General features: G+C 40.4%; 1 protein-coding gene across 10 annotated transcripts; it reads right to left on the bottom strand.

The window, feature by feature from the left end:
- On the bottom strand, positions 1–23,063 carry MKI67 (marker of proliferation Ki-67). Of its 10 annotated transcripts, none has more exons than XM_040563077.1 (17): positions 22,978–23,047; positions 21,402–21,515; positions 20,363–20,404; positions 19,302–19,383; positions 19,105–19,220; positions 18,510–18,579; positions 17,546–17,618; positions 13,604–15,100; positions 13,040–13,278; positions 11,922–12,339; positions 10,411–10,526; positions 9,581–9,752; positions 9,349–9,483; positions 6,995–8,511; positions 5,786–5,861; positions 2,162–5,236; positions 1–649 (listed from the first exon to the last, which is right to left on the bottom strand). In XM_040563077.1, the coding sequence occupies exons 2-17, from the start codon at positions 21,491–21,493 to the stop codon at positions 501–503; spliced, it is 7,869 nt and encodes a 2,622-aa protein (XP_040419011.1). In that variant the 5' UTR covers positions 21,494–21,515; positions 22,978–23,047; the 3' UTR covers positions 1–500. The 10 variants fall into 10 exon arrangements, with proteins under 10 accessions (XP_040419011.1, XP_040419017.1, XP_040419012.1 ...); XM_040563078.1 differs by lacking the exon at positions 1–649 and adding an exon at positions 685–1,380 and having other exon boundaries at positions 17,546–17,603; XM_040563080.1 differs by lacking the exon at positions 1–649 and adding an exon at positions 685–1,380 and having other exon boundaries at positions 17,546–17,600.
- Between the last annotated feature and the right edge of the window lie 3,599 nt (positions 23,064–26,662).

Raw genomic sequence — 26,662 nt, 5'->3', positions numbered from 1 at the left:
CCAAATTGTTAACAAATTTAATGGCTTACAAATCTGTACTCAGTAAAATTTTTTTTTAAAATAGCAATTTCATTCATAGTAGTTCTGCTAATAAATCTATAGTTTTTAAAGAATATTTACAGAACTTTAATGAAAAAATAAGACTTAAGCACATAAAATTTAAGCAGAAAATAGCTTACAATTAAACTGGCAGTAAAGTAACATGGCTTCCTGACTACTGTACTCATTACCATAAAGAAGGGGATAAATACGAGTATAAAAGATTTATTTTTCTGCTTGCCATTCTGCACAAGCATCGCATGGCTTAGGAACCAATACACATACCTACTAAAACATGCGTTGTCCTATCTGTAAACACATTAAGAAAGGTACTTTGATAATATCATCAGCGATTGCTTTACAAAATCTGAACCTAAAATCTGAGTGCAAGTTAATTCACATTAAAAATTCCAATTTCAATTACTGAATTATTCTAAAAACTGGTTCCTCAACTGTTACGTCTATTTTCTCATTCTTGCACTTGCTCTTGTGCTTGATCTTGTTGTCCTGTTCGTCCCTCCAGCAGTCTGAGTTGTCTTCACATCGCCTTCAAGTTTTTCTTCAGTTTTGTTTCTTTTTCCTTTTTTTGGCGATCCGTTTTCATCGTTCTCTATTTGTAGACAGAAATATTAAATGTAAATTTATATCATAAATCAAGCATTTTATAAAAAGCCAATCTTCAGTTACATTGTTTTTGAAGGGAGATGTCCCTAATGACTACGTTCCAAAGACTACATCTATGAGTTCAACAAACCAGTTACAAAACCCACGCTTCTGCACATCCAATATCCTTTAAAAGAGATCCCCAAGGACTTCCAGCTATTTCTGAAAGTAGGTTAACATTAATGAGAGCACCAAAACCAATTAGCTATTGTTTTAGCTAAAATTCCTTCTACCGATATGTAAAACTAAAACATATCTAACGTTGAAGAAAAGAAATCAGCAAAAATGAATGCATAGCAACTATTTTATTGTCCTGCGAGAACTGTGCAAAGTCAGGCTTTTAGTTGTAACAAACACACTGGACACCTATGGAAGAATCTAGATGGCACAGATCAGTGAAGCTGCTCCAAGAGATGAGCATTGACCCAAGCACCACCGATATATAATATACACCACCAATATATAATATACAATAAAATCCATGTGGGGAAGGATGACCTCCCCCAAAAAGAAACTATCCAGACTGGTAGAAAAGCAAACCAAAACAGACCAATCCTCTGGGAAGCGCATATAGTAGTGTCAAGAAGTGAAAACCAGCAAAAAAGTGTGAAGTCAACAAACCAAGAGGGGAACCTGGCAAAATAGATGTACGTGGTACATTTGGATAAGCACATGTAACTGAAAAAGAGATGAAAAGAAACGCAACGGAGAGCGTGATCAAATTTAGGATTAATGCACATAACCTGCCAGAAAATTCCTCAACGTGTATCTGTAAAGATTCATTATTTCCATTTGTATATATTTATTTGATAATTTCTAATTACAACATGGTATCTTTAAAATTATATCACATCCAGCTGAAAGGTTCAGGGAATATTTCAAGTGTCTGAACCTAGAGTTCTATTGGCCTGGGGAAAGCAAAAGTGAAAAAAGGGAAAAGTGGGAGACACGTGGAACTTTTGCTGTCTTTTTGAGCTCAAATACAGCTTCAAGCCCTTCTAGCACCAACTTCATTACAGCACTGATGACTAGTGCAAGCTATCCAAAACCTAGACATACAAGAGCAGGAGCTTAGATGGTATTTAGGAGAAAACAAGCACGAACAATGGGTGCTACAAATTTAATTATCGTGCTATGTTCATCACCACCTGTAAGTTAGTTAATTGCTGTATTTAACCTGTAAGTTACAGATCGAGAGAGCAGAAGAACATGAGGACATTTGAATAACTCAGCAGAAGAGGAATACAACTGTCAGATGCCATAAAATCAATCCACTCTACTTTGGAGAAACATCTTGTCTGTATAGGATAACCTAGCCCCTTCTTTACTTAAGTTTCTTTGCTACATTAAAGATCTACTCTCTATTTACATTAGACTATGGCAGCCAACAGTAATAACAACGTGTACAAAATTCTAACTTAGCTGTATGTAGAAAATAGAAAACAATTTTTTTTCTCACCTGATTTTAATTTTTTGGGTGGTAAGTCATCTGCTGGCAACAGACGTTTTCTTCCGCGAGAAGTGGAAGTTTGCTGGGTACGGTTAACCTCTTTTCCTTTTCCAGACTGATTATTTCCTTCAGAGCCAGTGGATATCAAACACTGAGTTTCCGAAATGTTGCCATTTTCAGGCGAGCTGTCATTATCGTGAAGAGAAGTAGAAGTAGCTGCCTCTGATTTGAATTGTACATTTTTCCTTTTATTTCTCAGTTGCCTATGTTTCTCCTGGGATAAATTATTTTCCAGAGCTGTACCTTCACCTTCTTTAGGAACTCCTTTTTGAGCTCTGTCTTCAGGCAAGACAGGCTTTTCCCTGAGAAAAGTTGAACTAGTTTCTTCAGATTTGGAAGGAACTCTTTTCCTTCTGCCTGCTTTCGATGGATTTTCTTTTGCTGATTGGGTTACTTCCAAAAGTATACCCTGTTGCTCTTCAGGAGTTTCATTCTCACCATCTTCTGGCAAACCTTGAAGTGAACTAGAACTAACAGCCAGTGAAGCGATACTAATCTTTTTCCCTGAGTACCCTTTTGAAAGATCGATTTTTTCTTCAGAAGAGGGTTTTTCAGAAATCATTTTTTTAGCTTCCCTACGATTATTCTTTCTGCTACTTTCTTTTGATAAGTTACGTTTTCCCTGAGCAGAAGTAGAACTTGTGGCTTCTAACAAGATGGCAGCTTCATTCCTTCTGCCTCTTTTCGGTTCATCTTCTGGAACATTTTGATCTTTAGGAGCCTCTTCTCTACCATTATCTGCTGGCAAACCACGTTTTCTTCTAAGAGAAATGGAATTAGTTGTGTGTGGCACTGGAGGAGTTTCTTTCTTTCTGCCCCTTCCTAATGGCTTTTCTTTTGCACAGGACACTGATTCCAAAAGCATGTTTTGTTCTTCATTAGTACTCTCCTCTTTATCATCAGTTTCTGACAAGCCACGTTTTCTCCGGAGAGAAGCTGAACTTTTTGCCTCTGCTGCTAGATCAATCTCTTTTCTTTTGTCCCTTGCTGATGCATTTGCTTTTGCCTGCAAAGTGTTATTTCCCAATGCTGGATTTTGATCTTCTTTCACAGTCATCTTTTTATCATCACCTTCTAGCAACCTACGTTTTTTTCTGATAGAAAGAGAACTCACTGTTTGTGATGCTACAGCAACCTCTCGCCTTCTTCGTCCTCTCAGTGGAACCTCTTCTGTTGAAGAGGGAATAGCTTCCAAAGCTGGATCTTGATCTTTTGCAAAAGTCTCATCTTTAGTATGATCTTTAATTAAGGTTTCCTTCTTCGTAAAGGTAGAACAAGTTGCTTGTGGAATGGAATCAACGTGCCTTCTTTTGCTCCTCCTTACTTGTACAGGATTTTCTGAAGCCTCATGTTGATCACGTTTGCAAGTCATTCCTTCCTCAGTCCCAGGTAAATTCCTTTCTTCTCCTAGAGCTTCAGAACTGGCTTCTTCAAGTCTAAAATTAACTTTTCTACCTCTAACTCTTCTATGTGTAGTTCTGTTATTTTGTGTTTGATTCTCTTGCAAGATTTCAGTTTGCTTTGGTTCATTTGCTTCCTGCTCATTTCTTGTCCGTTTTTGACGGCTCTGAGCAACACCGTTGCTGTTTAGAGTAGTTACTGATGTGTCAGCTGTGTTGTTCTGGTCTTTCATTACTTGGTGTGACTGCTTGACACAACTAGAGGCTGAAGACTCTTTGGGAGAAGATTCCTCTGTTTCTGACCTACATTTGGGCATAAGATCTAGGCTGTTTACATCCTGGGCAAATTCATCAGCCTTTTTCTCTGAAGAGTCTTTTTTCCCTCTCCTGTTTCTAGTTCTGTTTGCTTCTTGTACTGAGCTTCTGTTTGATTCCAAGTTCAGAACAGTAATTGGCATTTTATCTGTCTCTCCAGAAGGTGATTTTGACTTTAATCTTTGAGATGACTTTGTTGTATTTTCCTGAGCACTTTCTGCTTCATCTCCCAGAGATACTTTCCTCTCATTTTTGGTGGGTGATTGTGTTTCGGTAACAGTTTCGTTTGAAGTTTCCTTTGCTTTCTGAACATTCTGTGTATTTTCAAGTGCCATCCCGCAAACATCTGCTTTTACTTCCGTTGGGTGTTTTCTAGCATTTCTTGAAGACTTACGTCTTTTTTCTGTTATCTTTACTTCAAGTTTAGTTCTGTTTTCAGATTCCTCTGTGGGGACAGTCTCAGAAGTCCACTCATCACCTTGTAGTAATTTTGCTGATTGGTCTTTACGAAGTTTCCTTGTTGTCCCATGAAGCTCCTCTGAAGAAGCTTGTTCAACCTGTTCTTTCCTAGCTCTTCTTCCTCTTTTAGGTAGAAGCAGTGCTTCTGTGTTTTCTATATTTTTCATTCCTCTAGACCTCTTCTGATGCAATAGAAGAATTTCTTTCCTGTCTTCTACACTACCTTTGTCAGATGTGTTTTCAGATTTTTTTAAATCTGTTTGCAGTTGATAATTTTCATCCTGACTGCTACTAGATACGCTTTCTGTCTTTCTGCTTTGATCATCTTCAGTTACAGATGTGTCATTGATGTCATACTCCTGCAAAGCCTGTTTCCTATTTGCAGGATCTTTTTGTAGCACTGAAGAACCTCTTTCACAAGACTCAAGATCCTCACTAGGATGTTTTAACTCCTTTGGTTCTTTAGTTTTGCCTCTTCTTGGTCTTTGAGTATCAACTTGCGTTTCCACAAGTGAAACGGTTTCAACTGTTTTCTCATCAGGATGCTTTGAAACAATTTCTTTTTCCATGCAAGGATTTGTTCTCTTTCTTCTTCCTGTATTTTTAGCTATTGAAGTTGAAGTACTGATCTCTCCCATCTCTTCTTGGATGCTCTTTATCTCCAGACCTTGCAGTTCTTTTAAATTTAAATCCTTTTCACACTGCTTTATTGAAGTTGGATGTGCAGTCTTCCTTGATCTGCCCCTTGTTAGTCGCTGGGTAGAGCGGTCTTCAGTAGTTGACAAATTCTGTTGAGAATCTTTACCTTGTGAAGTATTTCCTGTGTCTTCTAAAACAGTTTTATTCCCCCCTACAAAGTTTTTATATAGAAAAGAGCACAATCAAAAGTTATACATTACTATGCCTGATCAAAGTATCTCTGAGTTTTGATTTTCCTAGTAAAGCGGTCTTGCTCAAACAAATATTTAATTTTAAAAAATAATAGGGATTTTCACTGACTCCTAGAATAAAACCCAGTTTAGTACACAAAAGTTGTTTTGACAGGTAGCACTCAGCTTTAAAAGATATGTTTTGAAAGTCTTTGCAAATGCAGGTGATTTTAAGTGGGTACCTTAGCATTTTTTTTTTATTTTTTTTTTTATTTATTATTATTTTTTACACTGATATGTTTGGAGATGTCACCATTACTACACCAGCAAAATACTACACCATTTCTTAAGCACCAATAGAATGTCAACACTGGTGTTCGTTACAGATTACTGCTCAAATTCTGTGAGATATTTGCTCTTTGCATACTGTATAATTTGGAATTTTTAGAACACGTTGAAACTTCCTAACAACACATATAGTCCTGTGTATTCATTATTACTCTAGTTAAAATAAAAGTATTTGTATCTACCATAGTCACGACTGTCATTAGCACAAGGAGGCACAGCATCTTCTTGCTTAGGATCCGTAACATTTTCTGACCTGACCTAAGGAAATAAGCAATAATCAATACATTTCTGTGTGTCTGACAGGACAAGAAATAGTAGTTAACTAATACAAAATTGGGAGTGAAACAGCTGAAAAAAGTTTTGCCAAGTACTTTATGAGAAAATTAAGCCAACTTAGTTTGCAAACTGCATCATATATTTGGTATTAGCACAAAATTGAACTTAATGCTTGTTATCTGAGCTAGCGTAGCAGTTTTTACGGTGAAAGACAACATAGTAGAGAGTTTTAAAAAGCATTCCGTAAACGGACTGAAAATTGTCTAATAAGATCTCAAAAGGAGGGTTTTTGAATCTAAGTCATTTGAATGTTTCGAAGTGTTTTATTGTAGTTCTACACAGACCAGCAATACTCATTTTAATCTATGGATCTGGGAGCCAACAAAAATCAATGCTAATAAAATACACAAATGACAAGAGTGATGAAGGTGTGAATTGTAAGGTCAAAATGGTAACCCAGAGCAGCCTCAGTAACCATTTAGACAGGGTTCCTTCAAACAAAGTACACACTAACACAAGCAAACATGGAGTTACAGTTACCTCTGTAGAATTGGTGTCCATTCCTCAAGCAGTGAATGAAACCCTTATGGGCACAAAGAGCAATCAACTGACTACAGGGTAACACAAAATTTTGGCAAAAGCTCAGTGCTCTTGGATGTTTAAAGAAAAAAAAGAGACTTAAATTTAATCTACAGGCTATGAAGAAGCTGTACAAAACAAACAAAAACACGTATATGCCCTACTTATGAAAAGGAAGGCAGAGAAAAAACTCCATTATAGTTTGTAAGTAATTTAAGGGTGCTTTAAACATAACAGAAACATGACTAGAAAAAAAGTGCTCCTTCAAATTTGTAATAAGCTGCATCTTCTAGTTTTTACCCATTCACCTGGACAAAGCTACCAAGGAAAACACAGGTTGCCAGCTTTACTGTTTTCAAATAAACATCAGGTGCTCTTCTAGAAGGCATTTGTCAGCCAGAGGTCTTGTGCATGAGACATTTTAACGAAAATACAATGAAACATAACATGTCTTATTAGATGGCCTAAGAGGTCATTTCAACCACAGGTTCCAAGCTTGAATAAACTCTTCCCAAAAGATAAAGAAAATATTTTACCTTTGTCTCCTCACCAAACATTTCCTTAACTCCAACATAATCCACTTCAGAATCAGAATTTTTCTGTCTGGGTTCTGCCATAAGCCTCTTCAGACCCACAAAGTCATCAACTGGATGATATTTCTCTCTTGGAGTCTGCACTAATCTACTAATTCCAAACATATCTTCTATGGGTTCAACTTTTTCCTTTGGAGTTTTGAAAATACGGCTGACCCCAACCATGTCTTCTACTGGTTGATGTTCCAATTTTGGATTTTTTGGGATTAAATTAACTCCTGTGACATTTTCATCTGTAATAGGTTCCAACTTTTGCTGTGGGGTCCTTGTGAGCTGCTTGATGCCTGATAGGACCTCAGCTGGCTCCAGCTTTTCTTCTGGGGTCTCCATGAGCTGCTTGATGCCTGACAGGGCCTCTACAGGCTCTGGTTTCTGCTTTGGGGTCTCCATGAGCTGCTCGATGCCTGACAGGGCCTCAGCTGGCTCTGGTTTCTGCTCTGGGGTCTCCATGAGCTGCTCGATGCCTGACAGGGCCTCAGCTGGCTCTGGTTTCTGCTTTGGGGTCTCCATGAGCTGCTCGATGACTGACAGGGCCTCTACAGGCTCTGGTTTCTGCTCTGGGGTCTCCATGAGCTGCTCGATGACTGACAGGGCCTCTACAGGCTCTGGTTTCTGCTCTGGGGTCTCCATGAGCTGCTCGATGCCTGACAGGGCCTCAGCTGGCTCTGGTTTCTGCTCTGGGGTCTCCATGAGCTGCTCGATGCCTGACAGGGCCTCAGCTGGCTCTGGTTTCTGCTCTGGGGTCTCCATGAGCTGCTCGATGCCTGACAGGGCCTCAGCTGGCTCTGGTTTCTGCTCTGGGGTCTCCATGAGCTGCTTGATGCCTGACAGGGCCTCAGCTGGCTCTGGTTTCTGCTCTGGGGTCTCCATGAGCTGCTTGATGCCTGACAGGGCCTCTACAGGCTCTGGTTTCTGCTTTGGGGTCTTCATAAGCCGCTTGATGCCCAACAGGACCTCAGCTAGCTTCGGTTTCTTCTTCGGGGTGTCCACGAGCTGCTTGATGCCTGACAGGGCCTCTACAGGCTCTGGTTTCTTCTTCGGGGTCTCCACAAGCTGCTTGATTCCTGACAGGGCCTCTACAGGCTCTGGTTTCTGCTTTGGGGTCTTCATAAGCCGCTTGACGCCTGACAGGGCCTCTGCAGGTTTTGGCTTTTTCTTTGGGGTCCTTAATAGCTGCTTGATGCCTGACACAACCTCAACTGACTCCAACTTCTGATCTGGAGTTTTCCTTTTACTTGCCAATTTCACCTGAGATGCTTGTTTCTCTGCAATTATTGACACACTATCCACATCAAGATCTTCTTCCTGCACAGCTTTTCTTCCTTCAGGAGTTTTGGCGGATATTATGTCAAACACAGACTTTGGAGATTCCTTCTCTATCAGAAGATATGAGATGTCTTGACAATCAAGTTTCTGTTCCGAAGCATCTGGAGTATTTAATGGTGACACCATCATCTCTCCTGAAATAAACAGTAGGTTTATATAACTTGGCAAACAAACTAAGCAGAAAATCCAAACATTCTAATTGCTGTATAACTAAGTAAAAAATGGATTCAACCAGCCAAAGCTTTCTACAAGCTAAAATCCAAAAACATGTTTCAGCAATTAGTTTGATAATTAGCAAGAAGGCAATTAGCTCCTGCAAGGCACAGCATACATTTAAAAAATTAAGCATAAAAAACCTTGATGATTTTTTATTTAATCTGATAAAAATCATTAGTATTACTACTACGAATATTGGATAATTTATTCTTGATTTTTGTTGGTGATTCACTAGATGCTCACTTTTGCTAAATTCTTAGTAAAAGAGAATTGAAAGAATTGTGAGTTATTCAGGAACACGACTGAAATGCAAAGTCATATGCAAAAGACGGAAAAAAAGCTAAGTATCATCTTAATACAAATCTTCCTAATCTGACACTTTTTCCTTAAGTAGAATCTTTGCTTATACAACATAACCACTCTCTGCCATAAGATTTTGTCATTGAATCTAGATGTATCCCCTGACAACTGATTAAAGAATTGCCATGCTTCAACACAAGATTTGCCTGAAACAATACTTCAGCATTTAGAAGTTTGATATAAAACTGAATGAATAAAAAAATAACACCTACCAAAAAATTAACTGGAACTACTAGAAAAATGCCTTCCAATACATGATGAAAAATATCAACGGTTGCAAGATGCTTCATCTCCACACCAAGTCTGCCTACCATTAGGCTACACACTGCCAATAAATTGCAGACACAGCTACCCCTAAGTATACTTGAATATTTCTTTCCAACTAACAACCATACCAGATTCTTCGGGAGTATGCAGTTCAGAAACGTCCGCTGCAGTGCACGTTGGTGTAAAATCACTGTTATGAACAGGGCTCGAAGGTGATCTTTTTCCACTCTCATTTTCTGGAGTTTTAAACATCTCACCCAGTCCTATAAATTATATTCAGAAAAAATGAGCACATATTTTGAGAAAAAGAACTACCCAGTTGGCAGAGCCAGTAACAGGTTTTAAAATCTCACAACTTACCTGTGAAGCTTTCATCCATATTCAAGTTTTGTTTCAAGATCGGATTTTTCACCACTTTAGGGACCTTTCCAGCCATTCTGACAGTGGTAGAGTAAGCTCTACCTATAACTATTGTAGCGGGAGACTCTGCATGACCTGTGCTAAAATGACCTTTTATTTTTCTTTCTGGAGTCTATAAAGGAAAAAAAATAACAGTTAGGACACAAAGATCCCTTTTATTTAAAACCTAACCAGAATCACTCAAGAGATTCCACAAATTCATTGGTCGTGTTTAACTAATACAGACTGCTGGGCATACAGAAGTGGCTAAATTGCAGATACTTTAAAGGGCTGATTCATTGTGAAATGCAGCTCATATATTCATTTAAGATTTGAGTGACTATGCTCAGTGAGCATCTGGGACAAGTTTTCTTAGCTTTCAGAAATGCTCAGGGATTATCCTGGGAGTGCTTCAGTCTTGCTCCTTTCCACCTTCATAGAATCCTTTAGGTTGGAAAAGGCCTTCACAATCATCCAACCACCAACCTCGTCACCACATAAAGTGGTTAAACCGAAATAGAAACCCTTTCAAACAGTAGTACAGCTTGAACTGTAGACAAGGAACAAATACACTTATTCCATCCACCCGACACATTCAGTTATTTAGATACATTCTTAAGATGCTTTGAATTAATACATTACAGCAAATTCAAGTAGATCGAGAAAGACATCAATACCCATTTAACACCTTGCCAAAATCTCATAAGCTTCCAGCTTCTGCAGCAAGACACCAACAAGCTGTTTCATGGTTTAGCAAACCCCTAAACCTTAAAAAGCAGTAAAAAGAATACCTTTGGTGACTCTGTTATCTTCTTCACTGGTCTTCCTTTTTGGGTACGTTTTTTAACAGCCTTTGCCTGTGGTCTCGCAACACCTAGTTTTACCACTTCTGCCCAAGATTTTGCAACTACAATGCAAAACAGACACAACCTTAATTCTCAGCTGTGTAAACAGGAATTCACAGCTATTTATGATTCCAAAGGATTTGATGCAGTCAGGAATAGAAGTTCGATTGTTTGATAACAGCAATATCAAACTATGCTCAAGAGCTACGGGAAAACGCAATTTCAAGCTGAAGTTGAACGAGTGTCCAAGCATCCAGTACGTTTCCACAACAAAAAGCGTCACGCAGCATCATACATCACAGATTCTGGAACCAAGTGCTGACGTCATTCTGTCCTCACTCTGTTGGGAGTTCAAGAAGCGTTTGGACAGTGCTCTCAGACACGTGGTCTGATTTTCTGGGTGGTCATTTGAGGACCCAGCAGTTAAACTTGATCATCATTGTGGTTTCCTTCCAACTCGGGATATTCTGTGATTCTATGAAATATTTTCCCCAATACACGTTTGCCATAAGCCTTTCGGTCTTGCACTTTATTATCCCTGAACTTTTCCTTGACAGAATGTAAGGTTTAACAGCAAAAAATGTTTTTTTAAGTGAAACATATCCAGGATTAACCAGGAAGGCCTGTGATTTTATCTCACCGTATAATGGGACTATCACTGGGACACTGCATGCAGTATGTTATTCAGAACTTTAAAATGATACTACAAAAAAATAAAGATAGTAAAGAATAATAAAAATTGCCAGATGAATGTTGATATTGACGGGAAACTTTAAATTTGACTTTGAAAGAGTCAAATTAATATAATCTGTTTTCATAAATTAAAGACATCTTTAAGTGTCTTCACAAAGATTAAATTTTCAAGAACCAGAGCCCCGCTCAATTTTTCCAACGGTATCAGAACTATTTTGACCAACATTCAAATTTGAATGTTCAACAATTAAAATATTTGTGGCTCAATGGCTATCATCCATGATGTGTGCCATATACCCAACAGTTACAGGCAGCGCTGTCTACAAATGACAGTGTGTGAACTGTTTAGGGAAAAAGGCATAAAGAAACTAAGCTGAATATAGATAAAGTGCATGTTTTCACCAACAAAAATTATATAATTGATACAATTTTAGTTCAATACTACTCCAAATTGAGGGACTTGGAGGATCAATACTGCAATTAACCTAACAAACAGAACCTTAATTCTACCATTTTTCAATTTCTGAGTATTAAGATTTATGTTCTAAATACCATGTTATGTATTGCTTTAGCAATTGGATTTATAAGTGTGAAAATGTAAAATTTTGCAATTCTCAGATGGTTCAAAAAAAATTCCCAAACCATCAGAATATATGCCAATCATTTGGTGGTCTCTGTATAAAACTAATAACAGGACTACTTCAGTTTCGTAGCTGTTTTTTAAAGCAGTAGAATTCATATTAAAATTAACTGCTGAAACAAACCTAGTAAATTGGCAGTAGAGGCACCGCTTCTTCTTTTTGCATTGATAACTGCTACAGCACCACTTCTCTTCATGGGAGTCTTCTTCGAATTACGTTGTGAACTTTTTGTTAACTTGTTTGGTGTTGCCATTAAGGTGTTATCATCTTGGCTAACATGATTAGATGTAGGTGTTTGCACTTGGCCACCACTCTTCTCCTCTGTATTCATATCTTTTTCAACACCGTTCTGCTCTTCTGCAATTGGTGATGGTGTTGTGATGAGCGAAACAGAGAAACGTCCTTTTGTGTAAGGTGCTGGAGAGCTTGTAGTAAGCTCTGGTGTTGCTTTTCCAGAGTCAGGGGAATAGGCAGCTGGGGGCACCTGGGCTGGCAAATTTTTTGGTGACATTTTTTCTTTTTGCAAACGTACAGAAAGTTCCTGGTAGAAAAAAAGAGAAAAAAATTGCTGTGCAAAGCTGAACCACAAATATTCTTCTCTCTCTCTGAAAAGTAAATGCAATAGTATAAAATATCACCAGATCAGTTGAAAAAGCCTTGGATGTTACTCTCTAAGAAGAAAGCAAATTGGCAACAATTTTTAAATTTCAAAAGCCTCAAAAGGCACGTGCAAATCCAATTGAACAAGTTAACTTTGTTACTCTAGTTTATTCAAAACAGTCTTATTCACATAAAGCGCACTACAGGCTTTCACTAGTTTAAATCAGCAGCTGAATGTTTTCAGACTTCTGGCCAAGCCACATGGCCATAGCTTGCATAGTCTGGCAACAAACTACTCTTCTAGATTGCGTCTGTTTTCTGCTATTTATGATTAACTGGTGCCAGTAGATTCTGCTGTTAAGTACAAGCACACAGAAATATACTCCTAAACATTCATGAGAACAAGCAAAAACATGGTGAAAACACACACCCACTGCATAAAGACAGGTAGACAAACAATAAGCTGCACATCCTCCTTTGGAGGAAAAGGTTTAAAAACGGTGATTAAAAAATACCATTTTAATTCCCAATTAATATGTCCACTTCCTAATATACATCTTCATTATTCATTTTGAATTCATTTTTAGAAGTCTTTGAATTTACTTAGCTTAACAACTTGATTAGCCTTAGCATTTATTTACCTGGACTGCAAAGTGCTTCAGCCCCTGAGCCTTTTTCAGCACTGCACGTGGGGAGTCTCCAAATGGTAAGCTCAGTCTTGCAGGAATCGCACCTCTTTTAAGGGGCGAGTTGGGAGGCAAACTTTTGTCAAAGAGTTCTGGACTTAGATGACCACCAAAAGACACTCTTTTTGTCTTTCCTAAAGGCTGAGGTAACAGATCACCGCTCTTCCTCTTCTGAGATACTCTTTTTGTCTTGCCTAAAAAAAAAAAGGCAATAATTGAATATATCCCCACAAATCAAAGAATCCAGGAAGTCACCATTTTAACCAGAATACAAAACAGTGCTTACTTGGACATTTTAAAGTTGGAAACATATTAGAAAATAACTCGTTTATATTCAATTAGGTAAACTTTTATAAAAATTATTGGGTATTTTTAGGGTCATATATATAAAAACATGATAAACGTTACAGAACCAATGTATCAGCAATTAATTATACATTTAGATGGAAAAATTCTCATGAAAACGAAGAGATTTTCTCCAATTCAGTACCAAGGAGGAATGAAATTAAATCTATTTACCTGATTCTTCTTCAGCCAACAGGCCAGAAACACTCATTTCTGAAACAGCCTCGTTGCCTTCCAGTACATTAGCACTTCCAGAAGACCTTCTTTTTGACGAGAATCTATGAGGTCTTGGAACACTGGCATTTTCCAAATCTGATTTCCGATTACGCACATTGGTGGCCAGATCTTGTTGAGTTCCACTGTCCTGACTGTCTACAGTCTTATTGTGGTGTTCTTTAACTGCATTTGTCTCCAATGATTTCTCAGTTCGCAGTTCAGAGGTCCTTGGCCTACTCCTTTTTCTTCCAGAGCCAGATTTCTCACTAGCAGGAGATGCCAGTTCTGATTTTAACTCTCCTGAAATTGGTGTCTCTGAATGGATGCTTTTGTTTACAAATTCTTTACTTTGTCTGACATTTCTTCTGGGACTCTTGGAATTAGAAGCAGGGGACTCAGAATCTCTCTTTTTTGAGTCTACATTTGTCTGATCACAGATTTCTTTCAGCACTTCTACTTCCGCTGATTTTCTTGGCGTATGTTGTTTACTATTTCGTCTCTGTTTTAAGCATTTATTTTCTGCCAAAGGCAGTTGTTGGAGGCTATCATTTCTGCACACTGAATCTTCCCTTTGAATTTCAGCTGAAATTTCTGAAAAAGACTTACGTTCCAACGACACACCTCCTCGAGTTGTTGGAGTACCAATATTTACAGAATCCACCCCAGTAGCTTCTTTGGTAGGTGACGTGAAACAAGATCGAGGACTCTTCCTTCTGGGGGTTGGTGTAGACACATGTTTATCTACTTCAGAAACCTTCGTCATGTTTGTTGTTTGTGCTATTTTCTCTGCTGTTATTGCAGAGTTGTAGATTTTCACCTCATCCGCATAACCCAAGCGTTCTATGGAGCATGGCTGCAGCAAACATGCTGCATTGCTGTCATTCTCCTTACTGGGTTTGGGTGTTTTGGCTGTAACTTCAGTGCCTTTAGATTTACCTGGCGTACTTACTTCCTTATGATCTTGCAAGTTACTTCTCTTACCAATACCTTTTGTCACCTCCTTTGAAATAGAAGTTTGCGGACTTCTGGTAAAACATTTCTTGGTAGCACTTCCTACTGTTGAGATTTGATTAAATTCTGAACTAATTACTTCTTGTTTCATCTTATATTCTTCATTATTTTCACTTATGCCTATTTCTTTTTCTTTAGCCGGGCTTACAAGATCACAACTTGATGCAATTCGAGCACTTGGTTCTTGCAGAGCACCCTTACCACCTTCTTTTTCAGCTTTTTCAGGTACATTTCCTTCTTGCAGAGTTTTTTTCACTTTAATCTCATGTTTCAGTGTTTCATAGAGTCTACTAAACGGAGACATTTCATTTTCCTTTTTAATAGATTGTTTTGTCTTATATGAAGATTTGGGTGTTTGTAGCTTAACTGGTAAGGCTTTGGACATATTTTCCTCTGTACTTTGTTTATTTTCATCAGCATTTTGTTCTTCGCACTCAGAATGATCTACAGCATAAGCAAAGCAAAAACAAAGTTACGTAGAAAATGCAGAAACACAAAGTTCCTTAAATACAGATGAGAATTCCCTCCTTTCCTCTACCAAGACTAGCAACCAGGCTCCAGGATATAGGACTGTAAACAAAGCTCTGTTTACAATAACAATTCTCTCATAATAAAAACATTAGTATTGAAATGCTTAATGAATTTTAAGTTGCAATCTGGACCTTATCCCATATTCAGATAAGGCAATTTGTATTTCATGCTGCTGTTTTTCTTCAGTGGCTTATATACATATCTTTCATGGCTGCCACAAGACAAATCTGTAAACATAGAATTAAACAATCATTCAGATCGGCTTACCACAATTCAATCAGTTTTCTGTCTTGCATTTACACAGGTGCTGTATTGTTCTAACTGTATCAATGCTTCTCTAGGGCAAAGCAAGACAATAAAGCAGAGCTAGCACTTCCCAGATGAGACAACCCAAGTGACTGCACTCATGCAGGAAGCCTGAAGTAACATGCTTCACTTCACATTTTCCATGCACAGAGTAGTCAGGGTTCATCCAAGAAGTTGCCTTTCTAAGCCACAAGAAGCTGAGCCCTTGTGAACATCTATACATCCACAGCCTCAACACTGCCGTATACCAGCATGAACATCTGCTAAAACAAATGCTGACATGTTGACTTCTCTTAGATGCAACGGGAAATACACGTAAAGATGTAGAGACTAACATACAAGGAAAAAGCATGCTGATCAACTTTTGGAGAAGGAGATTGGGGGGCGGTTAGGAAGGAGATCTTTAAACATAATTGTTTTGGATTTCAGCAAAGCTTTCAATACTGTTTCTCACAGTATCCTGGACAAAGCATCCAGCATACAGCTAGACAAGTACACAATACAAGGGGTGCACAATTGGCTGATGGGTCGGGCTCAGAGGTTTATAGTAAATGAGATTAACTCATGCTGGTGGCCAGTCACTAGTGAGGTTCCACAGGGCTCCATTTTAGGGTCAGTTCTCTTCAGTGTTCTCATTAATGACTTGGACGCAGGACTTAAAGGTATACCAAGTTTGCATATGACACTAAATTAGGAGGAGCTGTTGACTCCCTCAAGGGCAGAGAGCCCTCGCGGAAAGATCTTGCCAAATGAAAGGGCTGGGCAATGTCCAACCACGTGAAGTTTAACAGGAGCAAGCACCAGATTCTGCACTTGTGACAGGGCAGGCCTGGCTGTATGTACAGACTGGGGGACAAGAGGCTGGAGAGCAGCCCCACAGAAAGGGGCCTGGGGGTTCTGGTCAACAGCAAGTTGAACACGAGCCAGCAGCACACCCTGGCAGCCCAAAGGGCCGGCCATGCCCTGGGGTACCTCAGGCCCGGCACTGCCGGCCGGCCAAGGGAAAGGATGTCCCGCTCTGCTCGGCCTGCTGCGGCCTCACCTCGAGCGATGTGTGCAGCTTTAGGCACCAGAGCATAAGCACATAAAACTATTAGTGTCCAAAGGAGGGCTATAAAGATGGTGAAGGGCCTAGAGGGAAAGGTGTATGAGGAGCAGCTGAGGTCCCTTGGTTTGCTCAGCCCAGAGCAGAGCAGGCCGAGGGGAGGCCTCACGGCAGCCTGCAGCTCCCTAATAATCTGACATAAAACCACGCTGTTAGTTTAAAGCCATTACCCGTTGTCCTATCACTACACCCCCTGACAAAGAGTCCCTCCCCAGCTTTTCTGTAGGCCCCTTTAGGCACTGGAAGGCTGCTATAAGGTCTCCTCAGAGCCTTCTCTTCTCCAGGCTGAACAACCCCAACTCCCTCAGCCTGTCTTCTGTCTTACTCATACTGCAAACTATGATTTCAATCAGCAAAGTTAACTCTAGGTAACTCCAAAGCAATACCTGTTTCAAACACTAATTAGAAAAGAATATCTTAGATAAAAAAATACTTGCTCAAGATGATCTATTACTTGCTCAAAAGCAATCTGTTCATATATTTTTATCACAAAAGTGTATTTGTGATGTTCTAGTTTTTTGCTGCTGAAAAGTAAAATGTAATAAGCATTAAGTTTCACCTATCAGTTTCAACTGACATTTGCATTGCATTTGCACAACTAGGGTACCGAACTCCTTTCTTAGGTATAACCTTTGATTTAAATGATTTGTGCAGATTCAGTTTACAATATAAACACATTTTTGCCGATTCCAGTCCAAGTGTTACTGCCCATTTGTCAGGACGCAACTACATATTTTCCCCTGGCAGGACTTCGCTTAGGTAAATCACAGCATTTAAGTACAATGCAGTAGTACACTGACATAGGAAAGCGTACTGTGCTCAGTTTGAAAAATCTTAAAATATATTTCTTTTGCTCTTTTCAACCTTGTTTTTCCTCCAGATGCTAAGAATTAATGTAAAATTAAGGAGGAAGATGAATGCAACCCCCTTCTAATACAGGTACCAACCTGAAGATCTTTTAGATCCTGAAGTTTGCTTATGTAATAACTCCACTTCTGCCACCTGCTGAACATGAAGAACCTGTAAATTTGTACAACATTATAGCAGAGCAACAAATATTTATTTAGCTTTCTACTGAACATTGAAAAACACTAAATTCATAAATGTGTAAGCATTGCATACTGAACAGGTTTAAAACCACTCAAATTAAAGCAGAGTATTTCACCACTTAAGAACATTAACCGATACTCTATATAGCAAGAGCTCAAGTTTTCTTTTATCATTATTAGCTCTAAAAGCAGCTGTAGCATATGAACATGTACAAGCACATTCTAAGCTCACTTTTTTTTTTTAACCAGACTTAGTAGAAGAATTTTATTTAAATAAGAGAAACATAACATACAAAAGTCTTCAATAGCCAAAGTACTCACTATGTAACAATATCCCCTTGGAGGGATAAAATATTGTTGGGAATGAAAAAAGAAACAAATGCAAATAAATTATTAAAAGGTAGACTTAGTTTGATATTTATAAATTCCAACAATACATTAGTTTACTAGCACATAAAACAACATACTTTTGGAGTAAAAAAACGCTCAGGCTCTAGGGCAAACAACCCCATTTAACAGTACAAGTATATCCAACGTTAATACTTTGTTTCCTGCATCCTATCATCTCCTCAAAAAAGCTAAGGATTAGTTTTTAATAGGTTACCTATAATCTTAATAGATTAGTAGCAGATCTATTAACAGAAACTGATAACTCTAAAAATAACATATTGAGTTCTAAAAAAATTATCCAAAGGAGTTCATTTGTGTTTTCAAACAGAAAGCTAGCCTACAACTGAAAAAGTATTCATTTAAAAAAAAAAAAAAGAAGACAAAACCCGCACTGAAAATGGAAAATAGAATACCTTATCAATACTGATACCAATGTACTTGGCAATAAATAAGCCTATCACCACAAAATTACCTGCCGCGTTTCATCTTTCAGAGATCTGGAACGCCTCTTTCTTGGAGTTGATTGGAGAGGATATTCAAACCTGGATAAAATATTTTAAAAAGTAAAAATAAGCATTTTTTGGTTAAATAGCTGATAACTAAATTCCCATTATTAAGATAAATGACCTAGAAAGAGTTGTCCCACTCCCAGCAACACAAACATATTGCTTTAAAATACTTTAACTACATCAAAATATTCTTTTCTCCTAGAAATGTGTTTGTCCTTGAAACAAAATCAAAGTGGTCTCTCCAGACAATTCTATCTTTATTGATTTAGCTTAATATAATATATAAAAGTAATAAAAAAAATCTTTAAGCTGTCTTGCCTTCTGGAGAAGCTCTATAAGACATTGTAAAGAGATACAAAATAAACTAAATTATCTTTCTGAAAATGGTAAAACGACATTTTAGGTTTTCCCATTCATCTACTGCTATCTCCTGTATCTTCATCCGGCACGTAGAGACTGTGTCCACAGAGTTCTCCACACTGTTTGGCTGCAGAACACGTTCTAGGATCAAGGCATTGTCTCTGTCAGAGACAGTTTGTCTCTGTCACTGGCACTTACCTGAAAGAACGATCAATAATAGTTAACACATCTCCGTGCTGCAGAGGTACAGGTTGCTGAAAACAGCTACCGTTCAGCTGCGTAGGATTTACTGTACTTAAATTTGTCAAGATTGCCTAGAAATGAAACAAAAATTTCAGTAGTCTGATGACGTGCAACAATGAAATACAAATGTCATTAAAATATGCATATCTTACCTCCTCGTTTTCATTTACTTCAATTTTACAATGTTCTTTTGAGACCTGAGGCAACTGGATGCGGATGTCACATTCTGTTCTCCTATGGGTGAAAATACAATTTGAGCTTCAAGACACGCAAAAGAGAAAAGACAGAAAAATCTGACTGCTGTAGAATTAGGTGACTTCCCAAATTTCAGCTAATAATTTGTACAACAGCACGATACTTTCTTAAATTTGATAACACGGACCCTAACCTCAGCATTTCTGTTATCTCCAATCACCACAAGTAATAGAAGAAAACTAAGAAGCTGCATGCTAAAGGCTTTGCCTGTTCTGTGGACTGCAGAACAACGCCTGTCATAGCTGAGTAGCTGCAACATTTATAATGGTAATTGTGTTTAATTAAAAAAATAAAAATAGAACCACAACCACCCTACTTGTTAACACAGACAAGAACACTGAAAAACAAAGGGATAAGAAAATACACTTAGTGAAATACTTAACATGATGTCTATTGCACTAACAGAGTTTGGAACACTAGGAAAAAGCCAGAAAGTTATTACTACAACAGGGGAAACCTTTTCTCCACCAAAAAAAAAAAGTGAATGCGATGAGCAGTTTAAGTTCCACCACTTTTCTCTGGACACATACATTTAATATATGCCAACAGACCTAAGCAAGAGACTAGCCACTAAGTGCTCCAGGTAAGAAACAGGGGGAATGCTATACTTGGTGCTAATTTCAGTGATGAAAAGCGGTGGAAAAAACAGCACAGCAGTAAAAAGGTTAGACAAAGAAACAGAGAGAAAAACGTGGAGCCTAAAGCTTAGATTCTAAGTCACGTTATCAGCAAAATGCACTCCTTCCAAAATCTGTCCTAGTGCTAACAATATAGAGATCAAAAAAATAGGGTCTCAGTACGGCACGGCTGGCTAAGAAGCAGCCTTTTCATCTGCCAGTAAAACCAATTATTATAGGACTGGCTCAAGTGTGAAGCCGCAGATTACCATTAGTGGCCAAAATTGTTAGAATGCAGGCTTGCCCTGCCTAACCCACCAGGGAGCGTTGAACTCATTCACCTTAATTGGATAAAAGAGTTGAGATCCTGAAGACAATTAAGTCTGAAAAAAAAATGCAGGACACATTAGGCAACGAACGGGAAGAAATGAACCACCTAAGGCTTTCAACTGTGACAAAAAATAACAGGAGCTTATGCTCCCATAATGCCAGAGAATCCATACTGGAAAAAAGGTAAAATAACCAAATTATGAAAAATCAGTTCATGACAAGCCTAAAAAGACACATCTACATATATACATATATATCTATTAATCTCTAGTAATTTTTACACATTACATTTTGTGGGTCTTAGGCAGCAAATGTAACAGCCGTCATACCAGGCATGCTGTCCACAGAAGCACCTTGCACCTCTCACCGATGCAGATGACAGAAATTCATGTTTGTAAAACTAATTCTCATCTCTCTGAGCAGCTCTGCTGAAGCCAAAGAAGAGTATTATTGACACTGCAGTGCTTCCAATAGACTGGCACTATGGAACTTGATTCAGGACTGGATAATTAGTTAAGACATCAATCAGAAAAGTGCTGAGCAAACCCAGTTCAAGAGAAGTAAAAACATTTTATTTATCAATTCTTGATACTAGCTCATGCATTCCATTACTGAGGTCTTGGAGAAACAAAAAAAATATTGCAAAAAGCACTGACATGATCACAGTTGAATGCAAACCACACTCCCTTCTGCACTGGTTGGTTCTCTAGGACCTGCCCCCCTGGTAAGAGTACCACCACTTGCTTATTGTATATACGCCACGTGTAGATTACTTGCAATTTCATAGCTTTATCAGATCTCTTTGCTAAATTTCTCCTGGCCAAAAACTTTGGGGAAAAAAAAAGAACTTTTAGCAAGGGAAGGACAAAAAGCAATGACAAATAGTAAGTTCAGCTCAAGTAATGTTAGTCCAATAGCACTTTCCCTGCCCTGAACACCACTGACAAATACAAATATTTGTTTCTTGCAAGTAAGTATTAAAAAGGTTCTGTCTGCAGGAAATATCATTAATATTATTTCAATGCATCTGAGTACTCAACACGTTCTCACCTTCCAAATAAACAAGAACTTGCAGTGAGTGGAAAGTGAATTCCATCAGTCCCATTCCGTTTAATTACAATTATTTTCCCGAAGAGCGGCATCTTCAAACATAAGAAGTCTTACCTACATGAGAATGTCAAAATTACTCACCCAAGCAATGATTTATTCTCATAAATATGTAAAACAACGTTACCCTTTTTTTAATGCTGTTCAAGACATTTTCTGAAGTACAGCAGAAGAACTTTGTGTACATGCCACGTGAATTAAGTGCCATTTATGTGTGCTTCCCTGCACAGACACCTGGGAACTATCCACCACGAGCATTCGCTGAAATTGTGCACGGAAGCTGAGGACACCACACGTTTGGAGAAAACAACGCTTACAAATGGTGGCAAGAGCAGTCATCACGTGCTCACATAAACTTAGTAATACCGCTTTTACATATGCGGTAACTACTTGTTATCCACCAGAGCCTTTGCAAAGAGGCAGGACCACGCATACAATATTTCATTCCATAAGCGATTTAAAGCTATTTTCAGGTAAGCAGTCACCCCTCCCCACCTAAACCTGCTATGTTACCTTCCTCTCACCTACTGGGACGTTCTCAGACTTGGCTTTCAAGTAAAGCTGACTGTGAAGTAAGCCGAGGCTATGTGACCGTAGCTGTAACTATTTGTCTGCTGCTGTCTGTCACTGCCAGTTCTTAAACCTGCAGCACAGTTTCACAGAAATCCTGTTGAAGGGCAGGTCTCAAAAGCGACCGCGTCTCCTCGGTTCTCAAGGAAGCTGGTAACACAGTAAGGGGAACAAACCTGCCTCGTCGTCTTCCCCAAGGAGGAGGGGGAAGCACCCGTTATTACAAAAGGATCAGGGTCCCAAGCATTGTGTTAAATCTAAATCTGACCGCACCATAACGTTTCTCGCCCCATGACCCATCAGCGAATAAAGGAGCAAATGGGTAGCGCCTGGAAGGAGCCCTGCAGGAGGGCAGCTGGGGTGAGACGTCAGGAGAGGTGCCGGGGTACCTGACAGGCTCGCACAGCCACAGACACAACGCGGGCAGCTGGCACGGGGCTTGCACAGCGAGCTGTGTGTGTGACAGCTGAGCCAGCGCTCCTCCGCTGAGCAAACCCTTGTGTGTGCCATGAAGCGGGACCGATCCTCGAAACAGCCTATGCGTGGTGCGGTACCAAACGTTATTATTTTGGAAGTAGCTCCTACGAAGACGCTTATGATCTGCGTACAGGATTAAAGCCCAGCATCTCTGCACCACAAGCAGCGTGCCCACGCACCGTAAGGACAGCGCCAAGGAGCGCTTCTGGCTTGCCTTCAGCATTCTTCCCGGCACTCCGCTTCCCCATCGCCAAGCAGTAACCGCGTGCATTTTCAAAGTTTATTTACAACCCAAAACGCGGCTTCGCCACCCGACTCCGAGCCAGCGGCGGTGCTCTAACCGGCCTCACGCCGCTGTCCCCGGCGGCACGGCGCTGCTTCCACCGCTGCCGCAGCCCGGTTCCTCTCCGGACAACCCCCTAGGGATGCAGCCAGAAGCCCCCCGTCCCCCCGACTCCCTCCCGGCGCTCACCCGCGGCGCGGTGCCGGCTCCCTCCTGCTCCCTCCTGCTCCCGGTGCCGCTCCCGGTGCCGCTCCCCGCCGGCCCCGCGGCGCCCCCCTCCCGCCCTTCCCGCGCGCGCCAGCACCGCCGCCCGCTCGTATCCCTGCGCCGAGCCGCTGCAGGCACCGGAAGCACCAGAGGCACCGGGCGGTCCCGGCGCTGCCCGGAGCCGCCCCGGCGGGACGCGCCCACGCACACCCAGCCCCTGTCGGGCAGCCCCGCGCCCCCCCCGGCCCTGCCCGGCGCCGCTCGGCGGCCGGACTCTTTTAGCCGTAACGGCCGGCGCTGCGGCGGAAGGAGACCAAACCGAGCGCAGGGAACTTTCGAAAAAGCGCGCGGAGAGCCCCGGTTGGCCCAAGGGGAGCGGCGTGTGGCGCGGAGCAGCCAATGGGGGCTGCGGAGGGCGTTTGATTTCAAATGGCCGCCGCAGGGCTGCCCCTGTCCCGCCCCGCCCCGCCCCGCCCCGCCCTGCCTGCACCGGGCGGGAGGCAGCGAGCGGGCCCCGTCGTCACTGAGGGGCTCCGGGAGCCAGAACCAGCTCGGGAGGCCCAGCTTGGGCAGCTGCTCGCTAAACTAACGCTAACCTAACTCAAACAGCCGTGTCTGGCTTGCGTACCGCTCCTCCCCTAATTCAAACTGTCTCCATCATAAAAACAGGGCACTTTGAAGGGGTAACAGTAGAGGGAGCACGGAAGGAAGCAGCAATAACAGTGTAAAAATTAAATCAGCGTTTTAAGTCTGTTGTCGTCACCTGTCGTTACCTTCCGTTATGTACAAAAACTTATTCCCTGACAGGAATTGAGTACTAAGGCCTACATTTGAGACTGAACTCAAGACAAACCCCATGCTGCTCTGTATGTGAAGACAAAAAAAAAACCAACACCTGGTGAGGAGCCAGGATGAGTCCCACCAGAAGGCCTTGCACTGCATAAAAGTAGAAAGCTGATATGAGAGAAAATCGTCATCCCCACATCCAACATCATGGCTATCCCCATCCTTGGCCAACTCTACGTTTGATACCTCTATCATTTGAGCAAACATTAACTTCCAATCAATGAGATAATATGGTATGAAAAATGACAAGAAACCCTGATCTGAAAATAGCCAAGCAGAAGAAGATACCTTTGAGCCCTTTAAATGTAGACTTAAGTCAGAAACATTTTTCGGACAGGAAAGATTCAACCTCAGCCCTTTCTGACATAGAGAAGATATTTTTAAAATACTCTTTAAAATATTTATGCACAGATGAAAATTAGCTACATTAAGACATGTAACTTCCATCAGTATGCTCATTTCTTTCTTCATTTTGAACATTTTTACCAGTGGCCTGGAGTTACAAAGCGCGGGCCCCAGCCACCTCACGTTTCATTCTCCAGTCTCCTCCATGCGGTACATAAAGCCAAGTTTAAAAGCAAGCTACGTATTTGTTCTCTGCTGATTCTCTTTGAGGCCTAAGGGAGTCACAAAAGGTTTGGGACTTCTATAAAAGGGATTGGAGGGTACGGCTGTCTTCCCCTCCATGAAACAGAATAGGAAAGTACTTAAAAATGAGGGAGTAGAGATAGGCCAGGCAGCAGATGGAGATGCAGGTGACCTAACGCTCCTCCTGCTCTTTGGGCATTGGCTAGCCTGGCTGCTCGAAACCTCATTTTTAGGCTGTGGTTTCACAACAATGAAAGCCAAACTGACCTTTACCTACTGCCAGAGTTAAACAAAAGTTGAATATTTAATATAAGCATGAAAGAAGCAAAGTATTCCTATAAGTTCTGAATAATTTGACAAAGAGGGAGAAAAATTTACTCTTACGGATTAAATTTAAAATAAACTTCGGCATTGCTAGTAAGTCAAGGGAAGTGATTGTCCCGCTCTGCTCTGCGCTGGTGCAGCCTCACCTCAAGCACTGTATGCGCTTCTGGGCACCACAGTGCAGAAGGACATGAAACTGTTGGAGAGTGTCCAGAGAAGGGCTACAAAGACGGTGAAGGGCCTAGAGGGGAAGACGTATGAGGAGCGGCTGAGGTCACTGGGCCTGTTCAGCCTGGAGAAGAGGAGGCTGAGGGGGGACCTCATCACGGCCTACAGCTTCCTCACGAGGGGGAGTGGAGGGGCAGGCGCCGATCTATTCTCCTTAATCACCAGTGACAGGACCCACAGGAATGGTGTCAAGCTGAGGCAGGGGAGGTTCAGGCTGGACATCAGGAAGAGGTTCTTCACTGAGAGGGTGGTCGCCCACTGGAACAGGCTCCCCAGGGACGTAGTCACGGCACTAAGCCTATCGGAGTTTAAGAAGCATTTGGACTGCGCTCTTAGTCATATGGTCTAAATTTTTGGGTAGACCTGTGTGGAGCCAGGAGTTGGACTCAATGATCCTTGTGGGTCCCTTCCAACTTGGGATATTCTATGATTATGTGTATTATGCAGGGTATTCATTTCTGGTATGTCTCCCACAACTTCCTAGCACCAAACACAAACTGGTAACTAGCACTAAAACCTGGCTGCAGTCTTGTAGGATGACCACAGGATAAACAGCCTAAACGAGCACTGTGGGCTTCACCTTGCACGGTATTTTTGATACTTACCATCATACCAACCACACAGAAGCTAAAACATTGCAGTTACTGGGCTCCTTCAAAAAGCAAACCTTATTTTTTACCCTAACTAATTTACAGCAAAGACAGCCTCCTCCCTCAATTCATGCTGTCTACCAACATCATGCTTGTATGGTTCCCCCTCAAGATGGAAAAAAAAATCCAAGGGAAATTAGACAAGTTGAGTGATGCCTGTTTTTTTTTTTTTTTTTTTTTTTTTTTTAAATAATAAATGTGTGTGGGTGGGGTATAGATTCTGGTGACCTTAACTGCAAGTTAACAAAGTTCTATGTGTGTGTGTGTGTGTGTGTGTGTGTGTGTGTGTGTATGAGTGGGTGGGTGGGGTGGGGGGGGAATACAAAGGGAGAAAGGCCTTTTACAAGGTCATCCAGTCTTTTGTGCTTCAGGGGATAAATATCCTAATATTCAGATCTTTCACAAAGCAGAACTCCTTTTGATGTTATTACTTTTATAATAAATTATCTAGTTTGCCTCAAATACTATTTTTATGTGGTATAATGACTTTAGGGGACTTTAGATATGATAAAGTTAGATGTAAGCAACTTAGTAATTTTTTTTTTCTTTTGAATTAAATTACTCTGAAGTCTATTTCATAAGTTTCGGTAGGGGGGTTAATTTAGTTTAACATATTAACACAAATTTATCATCTCACCTTCAGCTTGTCATGATAGCTTTATGCTACTGGATAATCTTGTACCTAGGTGTAAAACATAAAACATTCAAGCAAAATCAGAATTCTAACATGGGGTATCATTGCTAATAAATAGATCTCAAAGTCAGATCCTTTTGGGGGTCTTTACAAGCGCGGTCGTGACTGAAGTTACCAAAACAAAAGGATTATGCTATCAAGACTCTTCGAAAGCCTAATTCATTACAGTGTCCGTTAGCCTGCATTGAATTGAGCCAGACAGCAAAATAGCAATTTTTCCGCTATCACTGTATGGGCATTTTTATGATGACAAGGGCTCTGGTGTTTTTACAGAAAAATAAAATAAAATAAAATAAAAGGTAGTGTTCTGCTATATACCAATAATTGTATATTCTGG

This window comes from Cygnus olor, chromosome 7, assembly GCF_009769625.2.
Source record: "Cygnus olor isolate bCygOlo1 chromosome 7, bCygOlo1.pri.v2, whole genome shotgun sequence".
NCBI classification, from domain to species: domain Eukaryota; kingdom Metazoa; phylum Chordata; class Aves; order Anseriformes; family Anatidae; genus Cygnus; species Cygnus olor.
The sequence above is the reverse complement of the archived record's forward strand: the minus strand, read 5'-3'. Positions and strand labels throughout refer to the sequence as shown.